This window comes from Penicillium verrucosum (assembly GCF_028828655.1).
Source record: "Penicillium verrucosum strain IBT 35672 chromosome Unknown utg000001l_segment0_segment0, whole genome shotgun sequence".
Taxonomy (NCBI): Eukaryota; Fungi; Ascomycota; class Eurotiomycetes; order Eurotiales; family Aspergillaceae; genus Penicillium; species Penicillium verrucosum.
In genome coordinates, this window is record NW_026643210.1 from 9,852,625 (window position 1) to 9,877,674 (window position 25,050).

General features: G+C 48.8%; 8 protein-coding genes across 8 annotated transcripts; 5 read left to right on the forward strand and 3 right to left on the reverse strand.

Annotated features, from left to right (window-relative positions):
- Window positions 1-1,457: 1,457 nt before the first annotated feature.
- Window positions 1,458-5,648, forward strand: N7516_003585 (putative cell division control protein Cdc25; the record flags this gene model as incomplete). The annotated part of the gene is given in 5 exon segments (XM_057216305.1): window positions 1,458-2,464; window positions 2,476-4,609; window positions 4,667-4,883; window positions 4,961-5,267; window positions 5,501-5,648. 5 exon segments carry the CDS (start codon window positions 1,458-1,460, stop codon window positions 5,526-5,528), a joined length of 3,693 nt encoding a protein of 1,230 aa, XP_057078188.1. The 3' UTR covers window positions 5,529-5,648.
- Window positions 5,649-6,731: 1,083 nt separating this feature from the next.
- On the reverse strand, window positions 6,732-7,792 carry N7516_003586 (Mov34/MPN/PAD-1 family protein; the record flags this gene model as incomplete). The annotated part of the gene is made up of 2 exons (XM_057216306.1): window positions 6,732-7,708; window positions 7,768-7,792. 2 exons carry the CDS (start codon window positions 7,790-7,792, stop codon window positions 6,732-6,734), a joined length of 1,002 nt encoding a protein of 333 aa, XP_057078189.1.
- Window positions 7,793-8,342: 550 nt separating this feature from the next.
- N7516_003587 (putative microtubule associated protein (Ase1)) lies at window positions 8,343-10,852 on the forward strand (the record flags this gene model as incomplete). The annotated part of the gene is made up of 5 exons (XM_057216307.1): window positions 8,343-8,459; window positions 8,525-8,577; window positions 8,631-8,845; window positions 8,900-10,274; window positions 10,342-10,852. 5 exons carry the CDS (start codon window positions 8,343-8,345, stop codon window positions 10,850-10,852), a joined length of 2,271 nt encoding a protein of 756 aa, XP_057078190.1.
- Window positions 10,853-11,811: 959 nt separating this feature from the next.
- N7516_003588 (ABC transporter integral membrane type 1) lies at window positions 11,812-17,149 on the forward strand (the record flags this gene model as incomplete). The annotated part of the gene is made up of 16 exons (XM_057216308.1): window positions 11,812-11,841; window positions 11,902-12,036; window positions 12,099-12,848; window positions 12,923-13,205; window positions 13,267-13,500; window positions 13,559-13,789; window positions 13,861-14,423; window positions 14,512-14,674; window positions 14,729-15,079; window positions 15,132-15,255; window positions 15,319-15,390; window positions 15,444-15,559; window positions 15,628-15,769; window positions 15,852-16,418; window positions 16,467-16,865; window positions 16,921-17,149. 16 exons carry the CDS (start codon window positions 11,812-11,814, stop codon window positions 17,147-17,149), a joined length of 4,389 nt encoding a protein of 1,462 aa, XP_057078191.1.
- Window positions 17,150-17,380: 231 nt separating this feature from the next.
- N7516_003589 (glutamate--tRNA ligase MSE1) lies at window positions 17,381-19,505 on the reverse strand (the record flags this gene model as incomplete). Its single annotated transcript, XM_057216309.1, has 7 exons — window positions 17,381-17,954; window positions 18,022-18,188; window positions 18,247-18,504; window positions 18,567-18,983; window positions 19,043-19,080; window positions 19,140-19,212; window positions 19,260-19,505. 7 exons carry the CDS (start codon window positions 19,503-19,505, stop codon window positions 17,381-17,383), a joined length of 1,773 nt encoding a protein of 590 aa, XP_057078192.1.
- Window positions 19,506-19,782: 277 nt separating this feature from the next.
- N7516_003590 (putative DnaJ domain protein (Mas5)) lies at window positions 19,783-21,265 on the forward strand (the record flags this gene model as incomplete). Its single annotated transcript, XM_057216310.1, has 4 exons — window positions 19,783-19,819; window positions 19,883-19,941; window positions 20,002-20,651; window positions 20,710-21,265. The coding sequence occupies 4 exons, from the start codon at window positions 19,783-19,785 to the stop codon at window positions 21,263-21,265; spliced, it is 1,302 nt and encodes a 433-aa protein (XP_057078193.1).
- Window positions 21,266-22,220: 955 nt separating this feature from the next.
- N7516_003591 (uncharacterized protein) lies at window positions 22,221-22,579 on the reverse strand (the record flags this gene model as incomplete). The annotated part of the gene is made up of 2 exons (XM_057216311.1): window positions 22,221-22,404; window positions 22,524-22,579. The coding sequence occupies 2 exons, from the start codon at window positions 22,577-22,579 to the stop codon at window positions 22,221-22,223; spliced, it is 240 nt and encodes a 79-aa protein (XP_057078194.1).
- A 721-nt stretch (window positions 22,580-23,300) lies between these two features.
- N7516_003592 (sugar porter family MFS transporter) lies at window positions 23,301-24,931 on the forward strand (the record flags this gene model as incomplete). The annotated part of the gene is made up of 2 exons (XM_057216312.1): window positions 23,301-23,370; window positions 23,433-24,931. 2 exons carry the CDS (start codon window positions 23,301-23,303, stop codon window positions 24,929-24,931), a joined length of 1,569 nt encoding a protein of 522 aa, XP_057078195.1.
- Between the last annotated feature and the right edge of the window lie 119 nt (window positions 24,932-25,050).

The window sequence follows — 25,050 nt, forward strand, 5'->3', positions numbered from 1 at the left end:
TATATGCTGTATATTACTGAACGAAATACGCAACTTAGAGGAAAAAAAAAAAAAGAAGTGTGCTTTGTTACACCCCACTGGGGGCTGGGCATCTGGTCTCGTTGGATATCGTCCGAGCACATGGACCACTCCATTATTATTGTCCATTCTTGCTGAGACACCATATTGTCGGATTTGCAAATTGTCGGCTCCCCGAGATACAAACTACATAATCATTTGGATTGTATGAGTTTTCTGATACCCCTTACCGGTTCAAGCTAGGATATCCTTGATCAATTATTGAAGAAGATAGTGGATGGAATTGAGGTACATATAATATAATATGTCAAATTAGGGGAATTTGCAGCTTGGATATCCCCTGTCATTCTTCACAATTGCAAATTGATAGATGCACGTTTTCCATGTGCCAAACCACCAATAACCGTAGTGGAAAATTGTATTTGTGGGCCATGGACTAGTCTTACACGGAGTATATTCTAATATTCTGGGATTTGTCACCAATGTTGATGCTATATGTCAACCTTGGAAACTACATATGTACCTAACCAGGCTGACTGCTCAAACCCGTACATAGGTAGCGAGGAAATGTGACCGTAAGCGTGTAAGCATGTCTAGGCATGCCCAGCTGGTAAGCGTGGATTATTTCATTACACACGCACACACACACACACACACACACACACACAGATAGACAGTGGGGAACATCATGTTGAAAAAAAAGACACAAAATCAAATATGTAAATATGTAAGAATAATGAATAATGAATGGTCTGGGGCTCCAGATGTCTCTAGGGCTAACACACGGGACAGCTGCCCCCATTATTCTGAGGGGCTCAAACTTGATCTTGGAAGACCAAATATCAAATGCAAGTCGAAGTCACATTAATGCCAAATGGTTTATGGTATTTGTGGTACCTGTACGGAGTAAGACTGTGGATATCAAGTCTATAACATTTGAAAGCACCATCTATCTCATTGGTGTTAATGTTGTTTCTGGACATCACCTGGGCATGTTCATGCAAGATGGAAACATTTTATTGGGGGTGTATTATATGTATATTATATATTGTCATATTACTGTAATATTACTCTTCCTCACCCCTAAAATGCCTTCTCGTGGGCTCCATCCTGTATTAATACCGGTATTGCATGCGCCCGTCCCGCCTCCACCTGGTGCAACTCCCCCCTAATTCAATCCCACTTCCATTTCTCCAAGCTTTTGTTATAATTTATTGATGGCTTAATTGCAGTGTTGGATTCTTGTTTAACTATACAACGCTTTTTTTTTTTTTCCTTCTCTTTCTTTTCTTTCTGTTGAGTCGGATAAAAAGTGACCACCCCCACCCATTCCCCCCTCAAACGTCGAATACACAGCCATGAGCGGATATTGAGCTCAAACCACCCCCCCCTCTCAACCCCTCCAGAAGCTCTCTGGATTGTGGCCCCGTGAACCCTCGATGTTTGAGATCCGTGCGACAGATTTAGCTGTCGACACTACTGCGCTAGCCAAGTCTGGAAGTGTTGCGACCGCATTCGAGTACACCGACGAACAAGTGACTACGCCCACAGCCCTATCCCGCTATCGCGGTCGGGGAAATAGTGTATCGCGAGATTACAACCATATAAAACATTCCCAGGTCGAAATGGCCTCTGGATATGCAGTCAGCCCGGAGCCTCCGGCGCTCTTCGTACGAGCTATGTACGATTATGACGCCGACGATCATACTAGCCTGAGTTTCCGCCGTGGCGACATTATCCAGGTCCTCAACCAGCTAGAAACCGGATGGTGGGATGGAGTGATCGATGATGTTCGAGGCTGGTTCCCAAGTAATTATTGTACCCCACTCACGGATGCGGATGATTTCAGCGACCAGTTCGTACACGACCACCACGAAACCGACCTCAGCGCGGACTCAGGACTGGAAGATGAATATGGCGATGGACACGATGAGGATGAAGTGAACTCCGAGGGCAACTCTCGTGAACCACAGCCGATTCTCCCCGTTGAAGGTATTCCAGCGCCCAAGGAGCAGGAAGAGGCCGCATTCTGGATCCCCCAAGCGACACCTGACGGCCGTCTGTTCTACTTCAACACCCTCACCGGATATTCTACCATGGAGCTCCCTTTCGAAAATCCGACCGCAACAACCGAACCCGGCCCCCGAGATCGAAATAATTTCTTTGTCCCCGACCAGACACGGCCACCCCCGGAGCTGATGGCGCGTGGCTTTGAACGCGATGAAGACGAGTACGATGGATCTGCATCGGAAGCAGAAGGAGAGTCATTGATGTTAGGCTCGCATGACTCGATTTCTCGCCGACGCCAGTCCGTGATGGATGGAGTTTCCCCTGCCACGTCTATGGATTCCTTGTACGCCCCGGGATCTAAAGATTTCAAAACGCCGCAGCTGCCGAGCAAGAACTCCCAAAAGCTATACAGCCTGGGCGGAAGTAGTACTAGCACGTCTGTGACAGAAAGCTTTTCCAGACCTTCTATTTCCTCCAACCCCCTCAACACTTCATCGACGATGGCTTCGCACCACCAATAACCTGGCCTTTGCTTGTCGATAATATGCGGTCCGCCGTAGAAGCTTACCGCCAGGCGCTTTTCAACGGTGAGCGTGCAGAGTATGTAAGAAAGGCCGAGGACATATCGGACCATCTTCGCATGCTGCTGGCTGCTGGATCTGACACGACCGATAACCACTCTGGTAACCCATCTATCATTTCCACAAACAAAGCCCTATATCCTTACTTCCGGGACATGATGTCCAAGTTCTCGAAACTGGTCCTTTCATCACACATTGCCGCCGCTGATTGGCCTGGTGCCGACTCGGCCAATAAATGTCTGCAGGAGGCCGATGGAGTTATGCAGGGTGTATATGGATACGTGGAAGTGGCCCAACAACAGCGCGGTGATGCGATCCATCGCATTGTGCCTGGCTTCGTCAGCGGTAGCTCTTCGGGTGGTAGCTGGCAGAACAACGGTGTTTCCTTGAATGCTTCAGGTCCAACATCATTTCTTGTCCCGGATGGAGGGGACTCGCGAGCAGAGCCATCGGTATCTCTCGACACTGCATTTTTGGATTCGATCGACATTCTCAGGAGATCTTTCGTTGGTAGCATTCGGCGACTAGAAGAACTGTTGATTGTAAACCGGAAGATCGTTACAGTCGAGGAACATGGAGATATGGCGGACGCAATCTCAGCTGCTGCAATTAAGGTTATTGAACAGTTTCGCCCATGGATCTCCTCTGTTGAATCGATGAACTTAGCTCCGCTGGGGACGAGCTTCCAGAACCCCCAGCTAGTAGACTTCAGCTTGCAAAAGCAAAGAGTCTACGATGCTATAGGGGATTTCGTTCTGAGCTGTCAAGCAGTCTCTGCCCCTCTGGCCGATGAGTGGGCCGAGCTCCGTGGTAATTCACTCGACGATCGTGTGAATGCCGTGCGAGGCATCGCCAGGCAGTTGGAGAACTGTGTCTCCCAAATTGGCTTCTCACTGTCGCTGCTCCTCGAGCAAATCCCCACCGAAACCGCATCATCTCTACAACGTGATACCCGCCAGGAAGCGGAAGACGAGTCGTACAAGAACATGCATAAGCGAGCCGAATCCAAGGCCAAGATTGCCACTGAGTCAATCGGAATTCCGTCCTCATACGCTCCTGAAAAGGAAGGTGGCACCGATAAAGTACGAAGAAACATGGACAAGGCACAACGATTCTTTGGCCAGGCACCCCCAACAGCTATTACCCGGGAGCCAATCCGGGAGCCAGTCCGTGAGCCCGAAGAGACTCCCTGGTTTTTGAAAATGGCCCATGAAGGCGAAGTGTTCTACGATAACAAGGGAGACTTGCCAATTCTCAAATGTGGAACACTCGCGGGATTGGTTGAACATCTCACCCGCCACGATAAGCTTGATGCATCCTTCAACAACACCTTCCTTCTCACCTATCGCTCTTTTACTACTGCCACCGAACTATTTGAGTTGCTTGTCCAGCGGTTTAACATCCAGCCTCCATTTGGCCTGAATCAAGATGATATGCAAATGTGGATCGATCGGAAACAAAAGCCGATTAGATTCCGTGTCGTAAACATTCTTAAGAGTTGGTTCGATCATTTCTGGATGGAGCCTAATGATGAAATGCACATGGATCTCCTGCGACGTGTCCATACTTTTACCAGCGACTCAATCGCTACCACAAAAACCCCAGGAACCCCTACATTATTAGCCGTGATCGAACAACGACTTCGGGGACAAGATACAACTGTCAAGCGTCTAGTTCCGACTCAGAGCACCGCCGCACCGGCACCAATCATCCCTAAGAATATGAAGAAGCTGAAGTTCCTCGACATTGACCCAACGGAGTTTGCTCGGCAGCTGACCATCATTGAGTCACGCCTCTACTCCAAAATTCGGCCCACGGAGTGTTTGAACAAGACGTGGCAGAAGAAGGTCGGCCCTGATGAGCCCGAACCATCCCCCAATGTCAAGGCCTTGATTCTACACTCGAACCAGCTTACCAACTGGGTCGCCGAAATGATTCTCGCGCAAGGCGATGTCAAGAAGCGTGTTGTAGTTATCAAACACTTTGTGAACGTGGCTGATGTATGTGTCTTCTATGTTTGTTTCATAAATCTCAGCTTTGCTAACTCGATTATACAGAAATGTCGCAGTCTGAACAATTACTCTACCCTGACATCCATCATCTCAGCTCTTGGAACCGCACCCATTCATCGTCTTGGTAGGACGTGGGGCCAGGTTAGCGGACGCACGTCTGCAATTCTGGAACAGATGCGTCGGCTTATGGCTAGCACGAAGAACTTTGGCGAATACCGAGAAACCCTGCATCTCGCTAACCCGCCCTGTATTCCATTTTTCGGTATGCATCATGACCAATTCAAGCAGATTGTCTTGGAGTATATCACCCCTTTAATTTGTGGCTAACAAATATCCTAGGTGTTTATCTTACGGATTTGACCTTCATTGAAGACGGTATTCCGTCTCTAACACCTTCGGAATTGATCAACTTCAATAAGCGGGCTAAGACCGCAGAAGTCATTCGGGATATCCAACAATACCAGAACGTCCCTTATCTTTTGCAACCCGTCGGCGAACTTCAGGATTACATTCTCAGTAACCTCCAAGGTGCTGGCGATGTACACGACATGTACGAACGAAGTCTGGAAATCGAGCCTAGAGAGCGTGAGGATGAAAAGATTGCAAGGTATGCCGAGTCCACAAGCAGAGACAAGGGATCCTTGTTGTTTGCATCCACCGTTGCTATTTTGCGATGATCTTGAATTTTGTGTTTTTGTGTTTTTGTGTTTTTGGTTTATAAATGGCGTTTGGCATTTGCTCGGCGATACCCAAATTTGACCTCCTATTCTCCTTTTGGGCCAAGACAAGTCTGCCTTTTTTTTTTTTTTTTTTTTTTTTTTTTCCTCTCAAAACTGTTCGGCTGTTGAGACTAACCGTTTTTGATTCTGAATTTCGTAGATTACTATCTGAATCCGGTTTCCTGTAAGCCGTGAAGATCCCTGTCAAGTGACGGCCCACCAAACAGGTTCGACAAATCCGCCATTCGCACTGCAACGCCACTGTTTTACCAATGCAGGCTAAATCGACTCCTTTTGGGGGCCACTCTTCGGCCTGACCGTGTTTAGGCTATCTTAAGTCTCCACATTATCTCGCCTTCTCACCTTCTCAGCAAGGATACTTGCAGATCGATCTATCACATGTGAATGTCTTTCCACGACCCACATCATATCTTTTGAACATTTCCCGTTGCAGTCACCCTCGGCACATTTATCATTGCACCGAATACGGAGTACCTCTACAGAGTACAACATATATGTTGACGTGGACGATATATCACTTTCCCCAATCGAGTCGTTTGAGCTGTTCAATTGGTTGGGATTTCTTGTCTATTCCCCCATTTCTTTTTCTTCCATCTCTTATCTCATGAGGGTACCTGCCTCTGTGGCCCCCCTCGAACTATAACATACCTCTTTTCTATACCGACTGTGACATATTCTGGCCATTTTCTCGGCGTACATTTTTTTGGCCTTTTGACTTCACTTCTATTTGTTTTCTTTTTCGTTTCTTTTTCAACATATCCCCTTGTGTTGTCGCCAGGTTGGGGCGACCTGCTTTTTTCTTTCTTTTCAAGCTTATGTCCTCCACGCCATCGTCTGAATAATGAACGTCATGAACGACTTGAGACTTTTGTTCCTGTCTGATGGATGTTGTCCAGTGGAGTTGGCTTGGTGCTTTCCACTTCATTATATACAGTGTCTCACTACTTATTCGATTCTTGCCCGGAACATTACCCATTCCGTGCCAATAGAGGTTGATTCTCTGGGTTTATTTTAGACTACTTTTATACTTTTAGACTAGCGGATATACTTTGGACCATCACCCCATGGGAGCTCAGTATTTGTCGTTTTATTACTCTTGCCTCGGACGCCTACGCCTACGTAGGCGATACATGAGGTCGTAAATTCGTTCATTCGCAGGAACTGCAATTTTAGACATTCTATGCCCATGATGGCTCAAGATTGCTGCGCTCGGTAAGACCCGAGAAATGCCAGCGAATATGGCGAGGCAAAGGAATAGAAGAATATCAACCCGCTGAGCGCCAAATACAACAGTTTAAGCTAAAGAAAAAAAAACGTGGCAGTCATGTCAACGAGTATGGGATTGAGGACCCTTTATCATCTCAACTGGATCACTCTGTCGAAGGAGTCTGGTTTCCGATGCCGTGGAAGAGCTTCATCTTAGTTTCGGACGCCAGGAGACCCTTCACTTCCTCTGCAGCGATCCGCTGACCGCCACGAACAACCTTATCGAGTTGCTGATCTTTGGCGTTGACGCCACCGGAACGAGGACCAGTCACCTCCATTCCACGGGCTGCTTTTTGCACTTTTTGGCTGAGATCCATGATCTGCTTGTTACCAAAGTCACGAGAGGTGAATAGCGGACTCTGGCTGAGAGTCGCGACCCAGTATTTATTCCATAGAAGGGACAATATTTCCGTATCAAGAGTGCTCTTGAAATGACTGACATCAAGAGAGTAGTATTGATTGGCATGTGCACCGAAATCCTCCGCCTTCCCAAGTGGGATAGTCTGATACTCGTCGTCCTCATGAGCCTCCTTCTGCGGGGTAAAGTTCGACGGGAATGTGCGGAAAGCACCGATCTCAACGCGGCCCGCGGAGATGGTACGGTCCGGATCGATGACAACGGCGACAAACGGTCCCGTCATTTGCTGTGTTTGCTGAGTGGCCACATCAATCCCAGACAACCAGCACCCATAACCAGGGTGACTGTGATACCACCCAACAGCATTTTCCATCCGCCCTGCGTCTCGACATGACTGCAGATATGATACCATGTACTCGTTTGCTTCGTCCTGCGCATTCACTCGGGTCTCGGTGCCCTCAACTGGCAACCGGAACGCATCTGTCACCACGAAGGTGTTCGGTAGGATGTAGCCTTGCATCAGACCCATGATCTCTAGTGAGCCACCTGAGCGGGCGTGCATCACCATCTTCAATAGTGCTGTGGCGGAGACTCGGACGTGCTTGAAATAGTATGGGTCGGTGGCCCATGGTCGCGCGTCGTTGAGGGCTTTTTCTGTGTCGGCATCGTATTCATAGAGGGCATCTCGTTGGGGATCAAAGACGCTTATTGCGTTCTCGAGCTCTGTGCGGGGACATTGGTTAATTCCAAGCTGGTTGTCATATGTGTATGGAGGTACTCACCCCAGGCCTGCTGGGCAGCCTGCATTGTGGATGGATGGGAATGGAGCAGACAGTCGAAGGGGAAACAATGTATTGGAAGGATCAGAGTACTTAAAGTAAGGGTACAGTGATAATGGGAGTTCTGCAAGGATCGGAGAATAAATAGTATCAGAAGTCAATGCATGAAGTACAAAGTAGAGTAGGCCGTGGGGTTGATCATTGATTGGCAGTATTGGGCGGTGGGTATGGCTGAGTCATCCGTTGCCCAGGACGACGATCGCGCCCAAACACCCACTTGCGACCTTGGAAACTTGATGTTATCTATCATCTGCGATTCCAGTACTTCCCCCTCATAAACAACTGTGTGTTCGCTCTCCTATGTCGCTGCCTTGAGTGCTTCCGCAATCCTTTACTTTCCTTTATTTCCGTCGCACCTTGTGTGCTGAGAACCCTGTGTGCCAGGATCTCTTGTTTTGATCCCGACATTGGTCACCCTGTCGCAGCTTCGCTCGGCACTGTGTCGTTGGATTGGATATACCTCATTCTTTGTTATCAATCTCGATTTTTGTCACCCTCGTTAAGGGACTTTCGTTACAATGGCGGTAGACACTGGCTACCTGACCACTCAGGTCAATAACATCGTCGCCCAACTCCATGGGATTTATGATGAGATTGGAGTTCCTGCGCGCGAGCGCGAGGCCCGTGAAGCGGATGTAAGTTCGAACTTAGTGTAACAAGAGCGTTGTCGCATTGTCGCATGGCTAACAGAGTGATACAGCTCTTCAGCGCCCTGTCAGAGACCTTGAACAATCATCTTAAGGTTGTTGATGAGTGAGTCGCATCTATAAACAGGCTCATTGGAGGCTTGCTAATCTTGTTTTTAGGGAGAGAGAGGACATGACGCAGGAAGCAGAACATCTCATTACAGCGATTCAACAAATGGAATCGTCCCTGAGCGATGAACGAGCCAATGGCCAATACGAGCTTAACCGCGACGACCTTCGTGTCACTTACCCACTTAACAAATGTATTGCGTTCTTACGTGAGAAGAATGACTCGATGAGCAAGTTGCATCGTGAACGCTATGAGCAGGTTAAGAGTGAGTGTTATCTGTGTGATGTGTCGCTGATGCCCTTTTACTGACATCCAATAGAACTTGTCGACGCGCTTGAATCTTACTCCTCACACCTCGAGCCATCCTTTGTTAAGCTCGAGCTTCCTCCCACTGCGCCAGGGTCCTCAATCCCCCCAAGCTTTGACCTTTCGCCTATGTATGTGACGGCGTTGGATGCCGAATTCACCCACGTCTACGAAGAGTACCACCGCCGCATTGCCCAGGTCCAATCTGCATGCGAAGAAATGATTAAGCTCTGGGCCGAGCTTGGAACGCCCCAGGCGCAAACAGATTCCACTATCGTGAAGTGTTATCGTGAATCCCCTGAGCAACTGGGGCTGCATGAAGATGATGTCGCCAACCTCATGGCCAAGCGCAATAAGTTGGTGGAAGAAAAGAAGGGCCGCGAGCGCAAGATCAACGACCTCAGAAATACTGTGATTTCTCTTTGGGATCGCTTTGGTGTTGAGGATGCTGATCGCAAAGCATTCCTGGCTGCAAATCGTGGCTGCGGTTTGCGCACAATAAACGACCTGGAAGAGGAATTGACTCGCCTCAACGAACTTAAGAGACAGAATCTTCACCTATTTGTGGAGGATGCTCGCTGCCGACTGCAGGAACTTTGGGACACACTCTTCTTCTCCGAAGAGGAAATGCTCGACTTCACACCTGCATTCTCCGATGTGTGCAGTGATGCTTTGCTCGAGGCTCATGAGGCCGAAATCGCACGACTGGAGGCTCTCAAGGAGCAGCGCGCTCCTACCCTCGAAATGATTGACAGGCACCGCACTCTGCTGACAGACCGCGAGGCACTTGCAACGTCAAGCCAAGATGCATCCCGGCTCATGGGCCGCGGGAATAAGGGAGAGAAGCGTGATCCTGGAAAGCTGTTGAGAGAGGAGAAGCTGCGCAAGAGAATCGCCAAAGAATTGCCGAAACTTGAAGCTGACCTGCGGAAAGAGTTGGAACACTGGGAAGACGAATTCGGCCGACCATTCCTGGTGCACGGAGACCGATATCTTGATGCCTTGACACCTGTCAGATCAATGCTTCCACCACGCTCAAAAACACCGTCTGCACCACCATCGTCTACTAAAGCAAGCACAATGAGACAACACCCGCCTCCCCGCCCTGGAAGCTCCATGAGAGGCCCGCCTCCCCCCCGTTCAGCCACCAAGACCCCCACTAGCAGTGGCCCAGTTAAACACAACACCATTGGCTACGGGGCCTCTAGATCTGGAGCTACCTCAAGAGCCGGTGCAACATCCCCTTCAAAGCTTCCCGCCCGTGTCCCGCTGGGAAACATGCCGCATGGAAACAACTCCCCTGAGCGTCGTATGCAACCTGGCGCCTACTCATCTAGCACGCTTAATGGCAAGATGCCGCCCCCGCGTGGACCTCCCCCCACGGATGCGTGCGTTAACGGTCGAGTCAAGGGAAGACCGCTTTAGTCACCTTATGGAGCCGCCTCGCTGCAACAGCGCTATGTCTAGTGCCTATGTGCGGCCAGTTAGCCCGGAAGACGTCTATGATGACCGGCAGCGATCCTTCATGAGCGCGTCAGGATTCTCAAACTCGCAAAGATCCACTGGATTCTCTCATTCATCTCACTCCTCACAGTCCTCACTGTCTCTGAACTCCTCTAGCCAAGCCTTCCCTCGACCCAACCCGTACCTGCAACATGCAGCCCCGCCCCCGGCTGCCCGTCAGGTCTCCAACTCCTCTACGGTCAATACTGCAACCTCTGGATCTGAAAACTGGGAGACTTTCGAGGATGGCTCGGAATCAGAAGCTGATCCCAGTGAAATTTACTATTCCAAACTGCGTGCTGCACACGGAGGAAAGCGATTTGCACCCGAGGATGGAGCGGACCTCGCTGGCAAGAAGGCCAAGGGTATCCGCAGTGTCAGTCCAGATGGTCCACATCCCGGGCAGGTCCTGCGCGTTGCTGGCAGTGACAACGAGTGGGCCGATGACTATGAAACCTACTAGATGCCGCGACATTGTCTTCCCTCCTCATAATGCATCTCGTCTTTTGCATCTCATTTCTCGGCGCCTCGGATGTTCAACGGTGGTCACGGAACCGTTGACCCTTGATGATCCCACGACTGGATTCTGCACGGCTCATGATAAACCTTGGCTTTCCTTTCACGACTGAGCTCCCTTAGATCCCTTACGGGCAGTTTTCTTCTCCACAAACGCTAATTCCCGAGGGGCCGACTTCAACTTCTCTTCCTGTTCAAAATTACGAGTTTATCATGTCAATCTCGCTCATGCTCTCTTTCATTTGTTCGATGTTATTGAGCCCAACCCTGCACCTGACTGTGTTAGGCTGCAACCTTTTGAGGATTCCTGTCATTCACGCCTTCCTGGGCTGACACCCTCGCTGTTTCAAATCCCACTGCGTTTAATCTTCTACTTTTTCTAGTCCTCTTGGCATGGTGTTATTTTTCTTCGTTTCCCTGTCACTTATGGTTTTTTTCTTGGCTTGGTGCTTATGGCTCGTTTATTCCCTTTTCGATCTCCGGTTTTGGGAGTCGGACTTTGTTGGTTTTCACCGTTTTTTCTATGTATTTGTCAGCGAAGTATAGTGTTTTGATATAAGTGTAGTGTTGTTAATTTTACTCTCTGATTCTCCAAGCTTCCTCAATTGTTAGCCGTCCACTGGACCAAGGTAGTTAGTTATGACTTGAATTGCCTGGACAACAAGATAAGATATATAATATCCCTGCTCACAACGGACTCCGTACGGAGTTGCGTTAGCGGTGTTCCAGATGTCGTTATCAGGCTACCATCAAAGCCCCGGGCCTTTTTGGGGGCTCAATTCCATCTCTCTTAAATCCAGGGTCAAAAGCTTCTCCAACAAGAACCACACACCGAAGACCACAGAGGTGCGATGGCGTCGATCGGGGACACATGTGACAGCCTCTTTGGGCCTGTGGTTAGTCAATATGATTGTCGTGGAGGGTTTGACTTTACAGGTAAATGTTTCCGATATCTTGGGCACCTGGGTAGTCTCACACATATACTAACATTGTAAGCAAGTTCTATTCGAGGCATGGATATTTGACATTACCCCAGCAGCTTGTTTTCTTCTGTTGTTACCCATTCGCCTATTCCAGCTATCCAGAGAGACTGTGAAAGTAAAGTCCTCATCGACTCATCTGGCGACGCTGGTGAGTCTTACTCTCTATCAGTGGTCCGAGCAGCTGAAACATCTAAATAATGCTCTATACAGGCGATCGCGACAGTATTGGCAGGCATCCAATTCCCTCTGCTTGTCTTTAATGCAACACAGCACTACCACGCACAACATGTGTCAGTGGCGGGTGTTACCCTCGGCCTTATAGTGGCGGTTTCCATTATTGTTCTGCTTCATTTGGAGCACAGCCGGGCTGTTCGTCCCTCGTTCCTTGTCTCTGCATATCTGTTTATTACAGTGCTTCTAGACATTGCGCGAGTGCGGACCGCCTGGCTGTTACCATATGGTAGAGCATATCCAGCCTGCCTCACTGCGTCTCTGGTTATCAAGTTGATCCTCCTGGTGCTGGCGAATGTTGAAAAGCGCAAATTGTTGTTGCCGGCCGAAAAGACTCAGTCTATCGAGAGTACCAGTGGCCTCTTTAATCGGGGCTTGTTTGCCTGGCTCAATGAATTGTTGAGAAAAGGACATACCTTCCTGCTCACTGGTGATACGCTACCTAACATCCACGAGAAATTGTCATCTAGTGATTTGTCTGACCGATTTTCAAAGTCATGGGCGCTGTCTGATCAGAGTCGTCAACATGCATTACTGCTGGCTATAGTTAATTGCCTTCGCTGGGATATTGCTGCTATTGCTCTCCCTCGACTCGCCCTGATTGGATTTAGCATAGCGCAGCCATTTCTAGTTGGCAAAACTGTCACATTCCTCGAACAGACTGATTCTTCGGTGAATATTGGCTATGGATTAATAGGAGCCACCGCAATCGTCTTTATCGGGGTTGCTGTAAGTCTTTATGTCTTTAACCAGCTATCTAACTCTACCCCATAATTATTGACCGATTCACCTTTGTGATCCAGGTCACTACGGCGTCTTATCAGCACCTAGGATTCCGTGCTACGACCATGGTCCGCGGTGGCCTTATGGCTCTTGTCTATCAGCACATGATGGATCTGCCATTAGGGAGCACCGATGAGTCCAGTGCCATGTCACTTATGGGGGCTGATGTTGAAATGCTTGCGGAGTACTTCCATTCTACAGTGTGCGAATCCTGGGCTAGTATCATACAGCTGGGACTTGCCGCTTGGATCCTCCAGACGCAGATCGGTGTTGTCTGTATCACACCCATTTTAATTGTAACAGGTATTTTCTCTAATTCTTCGCATTAGTGATGGTCACAATATAGTATTAACAGAATGGCTAGCTTTTACCGCCGCTTCCTTTACAATGGGTAATGCTGTGTCCATTCGGCAGAAGACATGGCTACAAGCTACAGAGAAGCGCATCAATTTCACCAGCCACGTCCTTGGCTCAATAAAAAATGTCAAGTTTCTAGGACTAACAGAGATGATAAAGAAATCCATTGAAGGCTTGAGGATTGACGAGCTTGAGATATCTAAGAAGTTCCGCCGAATCCAAACTGTCCGTGTCTGCATGAGTACGTAGTGTTGCACATCCCCATTGAACACCGGGATCATACTGACAGCCCCTTTCAGTAAACCTTCCAACAGTTATTGCACAGTTTGCCACCTTCGCGACCTATGCTGTGGTTGCAAAGGTGCAAGGGTCTGATGGTCTTTCTGTCTCGCAAGCTACTACGGCCCTTTCACTGATAAATCTGCTGATCACCCCTCTCATTCATCTACTGTTAGCAATCCCAGACACATTCGCCTCAATAGGATGTTTGTATCGAGTCCAGGACTTCTTAAGACGTCCAAGTATTGTTGGTGAGTACTCCAATACGTGTTCCACCGAGCAAGATATACAGGGAATTAACCTCATTTATGCATATGCATAGAAAGAAGAAAATTACACGAACCGGAAGGAGATACTCCTGCATCTACTACTGAATCACCTACCAATTCATCCGAGGTCGAACTTTCCAACTATTCTCGGCTCGGGGCTAGGGGAATTTCCTCGTCAGAGAACGAGTCCGATGTCTTGATCTCCCTGCAAAATGCCCGGTTTGGCTGGAATAACTCTCCATCAGATAGTGCTGGTGTCACACTCAACCTGAGCCCCTCGCCCTTGGGTACTCTAGTTGCGATTGTCGGTCCCGTGGGAAGCGGAAAGTCAACGTTCCTCAAAGGTCTCGCAAATGAGACGTCCGTTCTTGATGGCGAAGCTTTCATAAAGTACCCAGATCTGGCATTTTGTGAGCAAGCTCCGTGGCTAACCAATACGACAATCCGGGAAAACATCATTGGGGAGAATAAATCCGCTGCATTTGACGCTGATTGGTACTCGACCGTGGTGAGCGCATGTGCGCTGGATTCTGATCTCAAGAAAATGCCAGCGGGCGATGAAACGCCAGTGGGTAGCAAAGGCTCTAAACTTAGTGGAGGGCAAAAGCAAAGAATTGTGAGTGCGAACTATGCTTCCATCCATATGAGCGAGGAATCTGGTCTGGAAATAATAACGACGGGGACGTCAACTGACTTTATCATAGGCCATAGCGCGAGCTGTCTATGCACGCAAGCGGATTGCATGCTTCGATGATACCTTGAGTGCTCTTGATAATTCAACCTCACGACTGGTGTTTAATAATGTCTTTGGCCTGTCTGGACTGTTACGTCGACTTGGCTGTACTGTGTTCCTCGCGACTCATAATGGTGCGCCCCTTAACCCTTATCTTGTCACCTGTAGTATATGCTGACCATTAGTAGTTCAATACCTACCCCAGGCTGACTTTATTATTGTACTCGGAGAGGATGGTAATATTCTGGAGCAGGGCAGCTTCTCTCAGCTTCGCAGTCACGCCGGAGGATATGTACACCGGTTGGGGATCCAACTAGGACAGACCGAGAAAGAAGAATTGCATGATCTCAATACAATTGAGCCACCGGAGACTCTTGAAGTCATAACAAGCCGCATGTCCACACCGGCTTCTACCGATGAAAGCCGACAGACGACTGATATTGCTGTTTACAAGTACTATTTCTCCGCGATGGGCTGGTTCCGCGTCAGTGTGCTGGTTTTCTTACTGGCGGTTAATGGTGGCATTGGTGGACTGCGCAGTATGTCAACTCCACTAGTAGTAAATGTCGTATGATGCTCATTTTTGTATAGGTGCTTGGATTGAGATGTGGTCCTCTAGCACTGACAGCGCTTCAAGCTCGGGATTGGGTTACTGGCTTGGAATTTATGGGGCATTGTCCTTTATCGAAGCTGCTTCAATGGCTTTTTCGGTATAGTAAGTGAAGGAGGCTTCTTCCTTTCGTTCAGACTTCCATGCTAATCGAGTTTCATCTGTAAGTTGGACCTGGGTTGTCATTGTGCCGGCCGCGTCGAAAAATGTCCATGCTACGGTATTGGAAACTTGCATGAGGTGAAATTCCTAATTCCTCACCAACCAAAATACCAGATAGCTAACATATTTAGTGCTCCTTTATCCTTCCTATCTCACGTAGATACGGGCTCTCTCATCACGCGTTTCAGCCAAGACATGAGACTAGTGGATATGATTCTACCTCGAGGTTTTATCTCCACAGGATTCCGTAAGTGCACTCATAATACATCATGTTCTCCGACTACTTTGAGTGGTTCTGACTTGAGCCACATCAAGAAATTGTTGGGGTGCTTGCACAAGCCGCGGTTGCTATAGCTGCATTGCCCTATATGGCTTTAGCCCTACCATTCCTAGTTGGGATGTTAGTGCTAGTCCAGCGCTTTTACCTGCGCACATCTCGCCAGTTACGTCTTCTTGAGTACGTTTTCCCGCGTTAAATATGCTTCAATTTAATTGATCATTATGCTTTTGCGCAGTTCAGCAAACTGATAAACCAGCAGGATTGAGCTCAAAAGCCCCCTTTACACCCATTTCATTGAATCTCTTGCCGGCATCGTTACCATCCGTGCTTTTTCATGGACTACCGCTTCTACGTCCAAAATGCTGCACTTACTCGATAGGTCCCAAAGGCCCTTCTATCTCCTGCTGTGTATTCAGCAATGGCTCGGCTTGGTACTAAAGCTCATGGTGACCGGCATGACGGTCGTTCTTATCGGGACTGCTGTAGCTCTACGCGGAAAAGTGAGTCCCGGTCTATTGGGTATTGCGCTGATTGGGATGATGGATCTGGGAGAATCGCTCTCAGAACTGATTCAGAACTGGACCCTCCTGGAAACCTCTTTGGGTGCGATTGCCAGGATAAAGGAGTTCTCGGAAGATACCCCAAGTGAGGAACAAGATGCAGCCTATGAGCAGCTGCCAGACACAGAATGGCCAAGTAAGGGTGATATCTCATTCGCTGCCGCAGACATTGCGTATGAGTCTGAGAACGCAGAGCCCGTGTTGCACAGTATTCTTTTGGAAATTCGTGACGGGGAGAAAGTTGGGCTGTGTGGTAGGACGGGAAGGTGAGAAAATACACTTCTGTAGAGGCGAGGAGAGGCTGACTCTTATAGTGGCAAGAGCACCCTTGCTCTATCACTACTCCGTCTTAACGAAGTGGTTTCTGGCCAGATCTTTATTGACGGAGTAGATATATCGACAGTTCCTCGGGCATTGATTCGGCAACGGATTAGCTCTCTCAGTCAAGAAGCCTTCCTTTTCCCAGGTACTATTCGGCAAAACGTCGATCCTTTAGGTGTCGCCAGCGATGATGATATCATTGAAGCTCTCAAATGTGTCGAAATTTGGAAAGCTCTTGTGTCTGCGACGAACAGCGACACCGACAGCGGAGTGTTGTTAGATGCAATACTGACCGACACAAGTTTGTCCGAAGGTCAAAAACAGCTATTTTGCCTAGCAAGGGCGCTTCTCAAGAGAAGTAATATCCTGATACTAGATGAGCCGACAAGCAGGTATGTGATTTCTTCACATCCCTTTGTTTTAGCAATGCTAACCGTTCACAATCAGCTTGGATGCAGAGACGGATGCCAAGGTCCAGAAGGTCATTCGCCAGGAGTTCCAGAACTGCACTATCATTATGGTTGCGCATAGAGTGCATACGATGCTCGATTTTGATCGAGTTGTTGTGCTGGATAGTGGTCGGATCATAGAAGAGGGACATCCCTCGGAATTGCTGGCGAACAAAGGCGTGTTCTCAAGCCTGCATCATCTAGAGCAGTCAACAGGACGTGAATAGGAGCTCTGATTGATCGGGTCTCATGAAGTTGTAAACAGAGACTTTAGCTATTGAAATGAACTACAATACACAGGAATACGTTTTTTCTTCTATATCAGTCAATCAGTCACTTCGTGCCAGAGACTGAATCGTAGAACAAGGTAGCCGCTCATCATGGAGTTAAAATACATATTGAGATTGGGTTATATCAAATACAGCTATAGTACAGTCACTCGATCTTCTCATTCTACATTACCGGCCAGTCGCAAGAGATCCCATCCAACTCTGATCCTCAGGCAAAGTTCCCTTAGGAACTCTTTGGCCAGCAGAAGGAACCAAGGACTGTGTCAACGCCTTGGCGTCCTGCACTCGGCGAAGTGTCTCATCTCTCCCGAGAACTACCATAGTCTCTGAGATACCAGGGCCAGGCGCAGAAGCCGACAGCGCCCAGCGGAGGTAGTGATACAGCTCCTTCTTGAATATTTTGGTTGCGTTATTGGAACTGGCTGGTGTCTCTGACTCAGACGCGGATATGACTATGCATTCTGAGCCATCGTAGCTGTTAATGTTGTCGCGGTGCGTGTCGATATTCCAGGCCGCGGGTGGGACGAGGGTTAGAGCGGCTGCTGCGGTGTGCAGGGCTTGGATTGGGACTTCTGGGGATGACTGGGGCGAGGCCGGTTTGTAAGGGGCTCTGTTGAGTTTTGAAGTAAAGAAGATGGAGTTGCGCTGGGCGAACTCCTCAGCGTTTGTGTAGTTGTTGACATCTGCGCGGATAAGGGGCGCGATGTATTCGGAGAGAGTGCGACCTTTGAGGATTGTGGTGCTGCTAGATGTCAGTTATTAAGTACCACGTAATCTACGCATGGGCTTACAGCTGATGGCTGACTTACAGTTTGTCGAGAGAGTGGCTTTCTTCCACCACCGAGGTCACCTTCTTCACCATCTCGTCGAACTCAGGACCGCCACTTTTGACCAAGCGTTGGACATGTGCCTTCTGGAGGAACTGGAGTTTTTCAAAGGAGACGACAGTGTTGCCTCGGGTGATTTTCAAATTGAACTGGTGATATTGTTAGCAGTTAAATTATGGTGTTTTTGCGAGACCGAGAAAAACATACAATCTGTTCAAGTTCTTTCAGACTGAACACATCAGACTTTTCGGAATGCGACCAGCCTAGGAGTGAAGCAAAGTTTACCAAGGTGGATGGGAAGATTCCTTGCTGATCCTTGAATGACGAGAGGTCAATGTCCGCATTGCGCTTGCTGAGCTTTTGTCCACTCCGGTCAACGAGCAAAGGGACATGAGCAAAGCTTGGTGGCGTCCACTTGAAGGCATTATATAGCGCCATGTGCATAGGTGTAGATGCCATCCATTCCTGGTAGACGTTAGTTCCGTATTTGTTGAATTGATAGCCACAAATATAATAATAAAACTCACTGTTCCTCGGATAACGTGAGTAATCTTCATGCAATGATCATCCACGACATTTGCCAAATGGTATGTGGGGTGTCCATCCGATTTGATAAGAACTGGGTCATTGTATACGCGGTCGATGAAATCCAGCTTTGAGTTGTTTGGTCGATTTTGACCAGATTTGCCATAAACCAGATCAGTAAACATGGGGCATTCCTCCGCTTTTAATCGAATAATGTGTGCTTCTCCCTTGGCTGCTCGGTCTTCGGATTCCTCAGCAGATATATCGCCACATTTCCGGTCATAGCCAGGCGCCAGTCCTGCCTGGCTGCGGTGACGGGCGATCGAATCCAATCGTTCTGCGGAGCAGAAGCATCGGTATGCATGTCCATTGGCGATAAGGTCATTGGCGTGCGATTGATATAAAGCTGTTCGTTCGGACTGCGCGGCAACAAGGAGTTAGGAATTATTTGCTTTGCGATAAATGAGTGAGGTCTCACTTGTCTATAAGGTCCATAGGCACCACCAACGACGGGACCTGCCAATAAAGCGAGAGTCAGCGGTTTCCCTCAATTTTTGTGTGTGTCTCAAACCGACCTTCATCCCAATTTAATCCTGCCCATTTTAGATCATCGTAAAGTCGCTGTTCTGCCCCGGGAATCGTCCGTTTCTACCATAATCAGTCGGAGTCCAAGCAACGGAGCGCAACCCACAAACCTGGTCCGTGTCCTCAATGCGCAACAGAAATTGACCACCGGTACGTTTTGCTAGCAAATAGTTGAAGAGTGCTGTCCGTAGGGAGCCTAGATGAAGGTATCCAGTGGGTGAGGGCGCAAAACGGGTGCGCGCAGGGCCATTTGGCAGTTTGTTTCTCGAATTATGTGCGCGAGCAGCTGGAGAAGAGGAAAAGGCTCTGCATTGAATAGTGCAAGTTCTGGCAAATAGCCCTTGGGAACTTCTCATTATGAAACAGTCGTGTGTTAAAGCAAAGGAATGGCCGATCTCTTTGAGATGTTGCGGAGTTGCGGAGCTGCGGCGCGGAGCTCCCGAAACAAAATTTCACAAACTTCTTTGGATCAACAGCTCCCGCTCTCACTTCTCGTTCATCAACCTTTCTTGTTTGCCGTTGGACTCAAGTTGACGGCCTCTTTCTACATAGGAAAAGTCCGATCGAATTTTATACAACTAATCACTGATAAGTACGTTGGAAAGTCGTGTTTTTGTTTTGACTCTACTAACAATGTGTTCAGTGGCTACGGCTGGAGTTGACCTCTACGGTATGTTTTGCGCAGATCAACTATACAGAAGATATCATATTGATCAGTTATTCATTTATACAGAGGTCCTAGAGATTCATCAGAGCTCAACTAAAGATGACATCCGCAAGGCATACCGCAAGGTAAGACGAACCCAGAGCATCTCTGTATTCCAGCGACACTGACAGTTGGCTTTCCAATAGGCGGCCTTGACGAACCACCCCGACAAAGTCCCCGAAGCCGAGCGCGAGGAAGCCTCAATCAGGTTCAAGGCTGTGCAAGAAGCCTACGATATTCTATACGATGATGACAAGCGACACCTCTACGACACACACGGCATGTCTGCCTTCAACGGCTCGGGTGAGCCTGGCATGGCAGGTCAACCTGACCTGGATGACTTGCTGGCACAGATGTTCGGTGGTGGCATGGGCGGCATGGGGGGTATGGGCGGGATGCCTGGCATGGGAGGAATGGGAGGAATGCCCGGTGGCCGCCCCAACAAACCGCGCAAGAGCCCCAGTGAAGAGCAAGACTACGAAGTCAGCCTGGAGGATCTGTACAAGGGGAAGACCGTTAGGTTTTCCAGCGTCAAGAACATCATTTGTGGACATTGCAAGGGCAAGGGTGGCAAGGAAAAGGCTACTGCCAAAAAGTGCTCGACTTGCGGTGGCCATGGCCACAAGGAGGTCTTACAGCGCATGGGCCAGTTCGTGACTCAACAGACGGTTGTCTGTACCACATGTAACGGAGATGGCTCGTACTTCGCCCCGAAGGATAAGTGCAAGAAGTGCAAGGGCACAAGAACGACCGAGGCGAAGAAGATCCTGGAGATCTACATTCCTCGAGGCGCGAGGTAAGATTGCTCTTTTTTTTCTATTATCTAACAGAATCATATACTCACTGTGTTCTAGGGAAGGAGACCGGATTGTGTTGGAAGGCGAGGCTGACCAAGTGCCCGATCAAGAGCCCGGCGACATTGTTTTCAAAATCATCGAGGAACAACACCCCGTGTTTGAACGGGCCGGCTCGGATCTCCGCGCAACTATTGATATCACTCTTGCTGAATCCTTGACCGGATTCTCCCGCGTTGTGATCAAGCACCTCGATGGCCGTGGCATTGAGCTTAACCACCCCCTCACTGCCGGCGCCATCCTGTCACCGGGACAAGTTCTCAAGGTTCCTGGAGAGGGAATGCCGATGAAGCGTACCGATGCCCGTGGCGACCTGTACTTGGTTGTTGACGTCAAGTTCCCCGATAACAAGTGGAAGCCTACCCCCGAGATGCTAGAGAAGCTCAAGGAAATTCTGCCTAAACCTAGCGCTCCCATCCAGGCCGACACCACAGATGAAGTTGAATACGATCCCAAGGGCCAGATGGAAGATTTCGGTGCGCAGGATGGCCAGGGTGCATCAGCATGGGAAGACGAGGAAGATGATGATGAACCGGCGCAGTGCGCAGCTCAGTAGAGTTATTCTTGCATAGACGGCGTCTGGGGCTTTGTATTAATAGGGGATCTGTGAATAGAACAACCCTCCTGATTCCAAAGCACATTGTAGATTGGTGTACACCAATGTAAGGCATAGGAAACAGGTTTCACTCATTCCGGGGTGGATCAGTGTGGATAGCGTGGGGGTGGTCATTATATATATCCATATAGATATTCAACGTATCCCAAAGCTAAATCCGAGCCGCAATGCGAGGCGCTGTAGTCGGCCCTGGCATCACTCGGGTTTGATGTCCTCTTAGGCTTGTCAACCTAGTCTCTACAGTATATAGTTCCTTCATTGAAACCCCCCACTAAAAACCCGACGTGCAACACCAAATTATCCTGCAAAGGTTGTTCGTGCACCATCCACGTATTCTCGGCAACTGAGACAAGATTGGGTCCCACATCACTCTACTCCCGAATATGCAGCCCGCTGGCGAATTCTTGGGAAAAGAATCTTCCTGTGCCAGTGGACTCCTTACTATCGTGGCAAAGTTACTAGATGCGGGAAAGCCATGCCTAGATGAATTAACTTGTAACAAAAAGACCGTGGAGCAAACCGTGTGTAGCAAACACACCTGGAACCCATAGATCATCCGGGCGTATACATGCCAGATTCGTGCATCTAAAAGACACCCTCTTCAACTTAGGGATCATGAAGACATGGGTTATATCACCAGCTTTTTAGCACAGATTCTGCGAGAGTCTAAACAACCTCAACATCTTCGGGGGTGTCTGCCATTGTAGTTTTTGATGAAACGAAAAATTACAGCCGTCTTGACGACTCCGTGGCAATAATTTAGGGCACGGCTACTGCGGCAGAAAATTACCTCGCTTCCCTGCATCGGTGACGGCTGCCAGTCCGGCACGTCTAGCTCGCTTTCTGTCCCGAATGCAAGCCCCGAAACAGCAGTTGGTGGGAACCTTGCGCTTCTTCATGGCGGTGATCGGTTACGGGTAGATTGAATAAGCGTGGTGAGAATCGCACGGTTCGAGGCGAGCCAAACGCCGAGATAAGAGATCTTGGCGAGGAGATTAATCAGTTGATCGAGGGTATTGCTCTGCGTGACGGTGTTAAGTACCGCGTGGGGAGCCCCAGCATAGCCATCGAGGTTCGTACTGGTTATATGAGGAAGATAAGCGGCTGTGGGGAATTCAGGCTAAATGCGGGAGATAATGAACAGCGCAATGCCGGTAATCCGAGGCTCATGAGGTATTCGAGTCAATGATTAGTCCACATTTGAGCATATATCCCTTCATAGGTACCCGTGTCGATGGCCGTGTCGGTGGCCATGTGGGATAGTATCGGCAATCGAACGCCGCTTTATGGGAAGAGTTTATGGGAAGCTGAGCCCGGAATCGGAAGCCTTGGCAGATAATGTCAAAGATTGCCACTTATCAACCTTGGAAGTCCACCTAAGTAGTCACTACCTAGGTTAACCACCAAAATGAAGAATGAATAGAGCAATATAGTGCTTGTATTGGAGAGAGTGAGTTGTTGGAGGAAAGGCAGAGCAAAATGAGAGGAAAAACAGAGGAAAGGCAGGGGAAAGGAGAGAATTCCTCGGCTATGACAGATAAGTGTAGGATAAGTCAATGCTCCGTAGGTTTGCCGAGCAACACCCCCGAGCACCGCCGTACTTGGCTGGTTTCCCTTAGTGGGAATGGTGTAACCTTATTTATGGAATATAATTTCTCCTGACATTCCAAGGTTCATGCAGATGTGGATATACCTGGGCAGGATGGACCAAAGGGGGGATGAGATTTCTCCACGATACTCCACAGTTACTCCACGTGTCGGCATTTGAACCCCACGGTACGATGGATCCGGGGTACGCTTTCCCCAGCAATTAGAGAAATTTCCAAAGGTATGAGCTCAATTCCAAGGTTACTCGACTTAGTATGCGGAGGTCGCGGTCTGTGCCCTCAGTATTTCTAGGGCTTTATATATCTGATCCTTCTTGCCCTCGATACCTTTCTTCCTCACTTCATACTCAGGGAGCCTGAACTGCAAAATGGGCATATTCAAGAATAGTCGCGTCTACGTGCTAGCCACGGTGGCGTATACTGGATCATTCCTATTCGGTAGGACAAATCTCTCTTCCATTGGCTATCAAATACAGCATGCTAATATATTTCCCGGAAAGGATATGATACGGGTGTGATGGGAAGTGTGCTGGAACTGCCAAGTTTCAAGGCCGACTTTGGACTTCAAGAAGGAAGTTCGGGGTTCTCAGATGCCAAAAATGCTCAAGTCTCATCAAACGTCGTTTCACTTCTTACTGCCGGATGTTTCTTCGGTGCTATTTTCGCTTCTTTCGTCAATGAGAAGTTTGGCCGTCGTTATTCTATCATGGGATTCTTGATGTTCTTCCTTATCGGCTCTGCTGTCCAAACTGCTGCTACCAACTCGTTATCATATATGTACGGTGGACGTGTGATTGCAGGTTTCGGAGTCGGAGGCATGTCAGCCGTCACTCCAGTCTTCGTGTCTGAGAACTGCCCACCGGCGATTCGCGGTCGTATTGCTGGTCTCTTCCAGGAATTCCTCGTCATTGGTGTCACCATTGCATACTGGCTTTGCTATGGTGTCGCGGAAACAATCGCCCCCACAACTATGCAGTGGCGCATCCCTATTGGATTCCAGCTGGTGCCTGGTGGTCTTATGATGATCGGCTTGTGCTTTTTGACTGAATCTCCTCGTTGGTTGGCCAAGGAAAATCGTTACGAGGAAGCCCTCAACGCCCTTGCATATATGCGCTCCGAGCCAACTACCAGCCCTGCCGTTCAGACTGAGATGGCCGAAATCAAAGCGGCCGTTGAACATGAAGTCGAAGCAACCCAGGGACTTACTTGGCGGGAACCATTCCTGCCCGGAAACCGCATTCGCTTCATCAACTGTTTCCTCATGATGTTCTGGCAGCAGTGGACGGGTACCAACAGTATCGGATACTATGCCCCTCAGCTGTTCCAGACCGTTGGAGTGGCCGGAGGCAACACCAGTCTATTCACAACTGGTATATATGGTATCGTCAAGGTAGTGACCACCGGAATCTTCCTCATTATTGGTATTGACAAGGTTGGTCGACGGTGGTCTCTTATTGCTGGTGCCATTTGGATGTGCACGATGATGTTCATTCTGGGTGGTGTTCTGGTGTCCTATCCTCCGGACCCTAGCGGTGACGGTGCTATTTCGTCTGCATCTCTCGCTATGATCGTCATGATTTACTTTTATGTCATTGGTTACTCCGCATCGTGGGGACCGATTCCATGGGTTTACATTTCTGAAATCTTCCCAACCCGGCTTCGTGCATACGGTGTTGGCTGCGGATCGGCAACCCAATGGCTCTTCAACTTTGTGGTGACTTATGTGACTCCCGCCGCTATCGGTAACCTTGGCTGGAAAACATTCATAATGTTTGGTTGTTTCTGCTTCGCCATGGCCTTTTGGGTTTTCCTCGTCGTCAGGGAAACCAAGGGTCGCTCTCTCGAGGAGATGGATGTCCTCTTCGAGAAGTTCCATGCCTTTGGCAGATTGCGTGATATTGAAACCGCAAACGAAAGGAAGCTTTCATATGATGGCGCTGTTACTTCCGATCACAAGGAAGTACAGGGCGTTGAAGCTGAGGATCGTGCGACGAGATGAGATGATTTTGGAATATGTTGGGGGTATACTTTGGATACCCATCTTATGTCTAGTCGGGTTCAATTTGAATTCTGTATATAAGCCTAACTAGTCATTTTGATCGAAGTTATCTGATACAT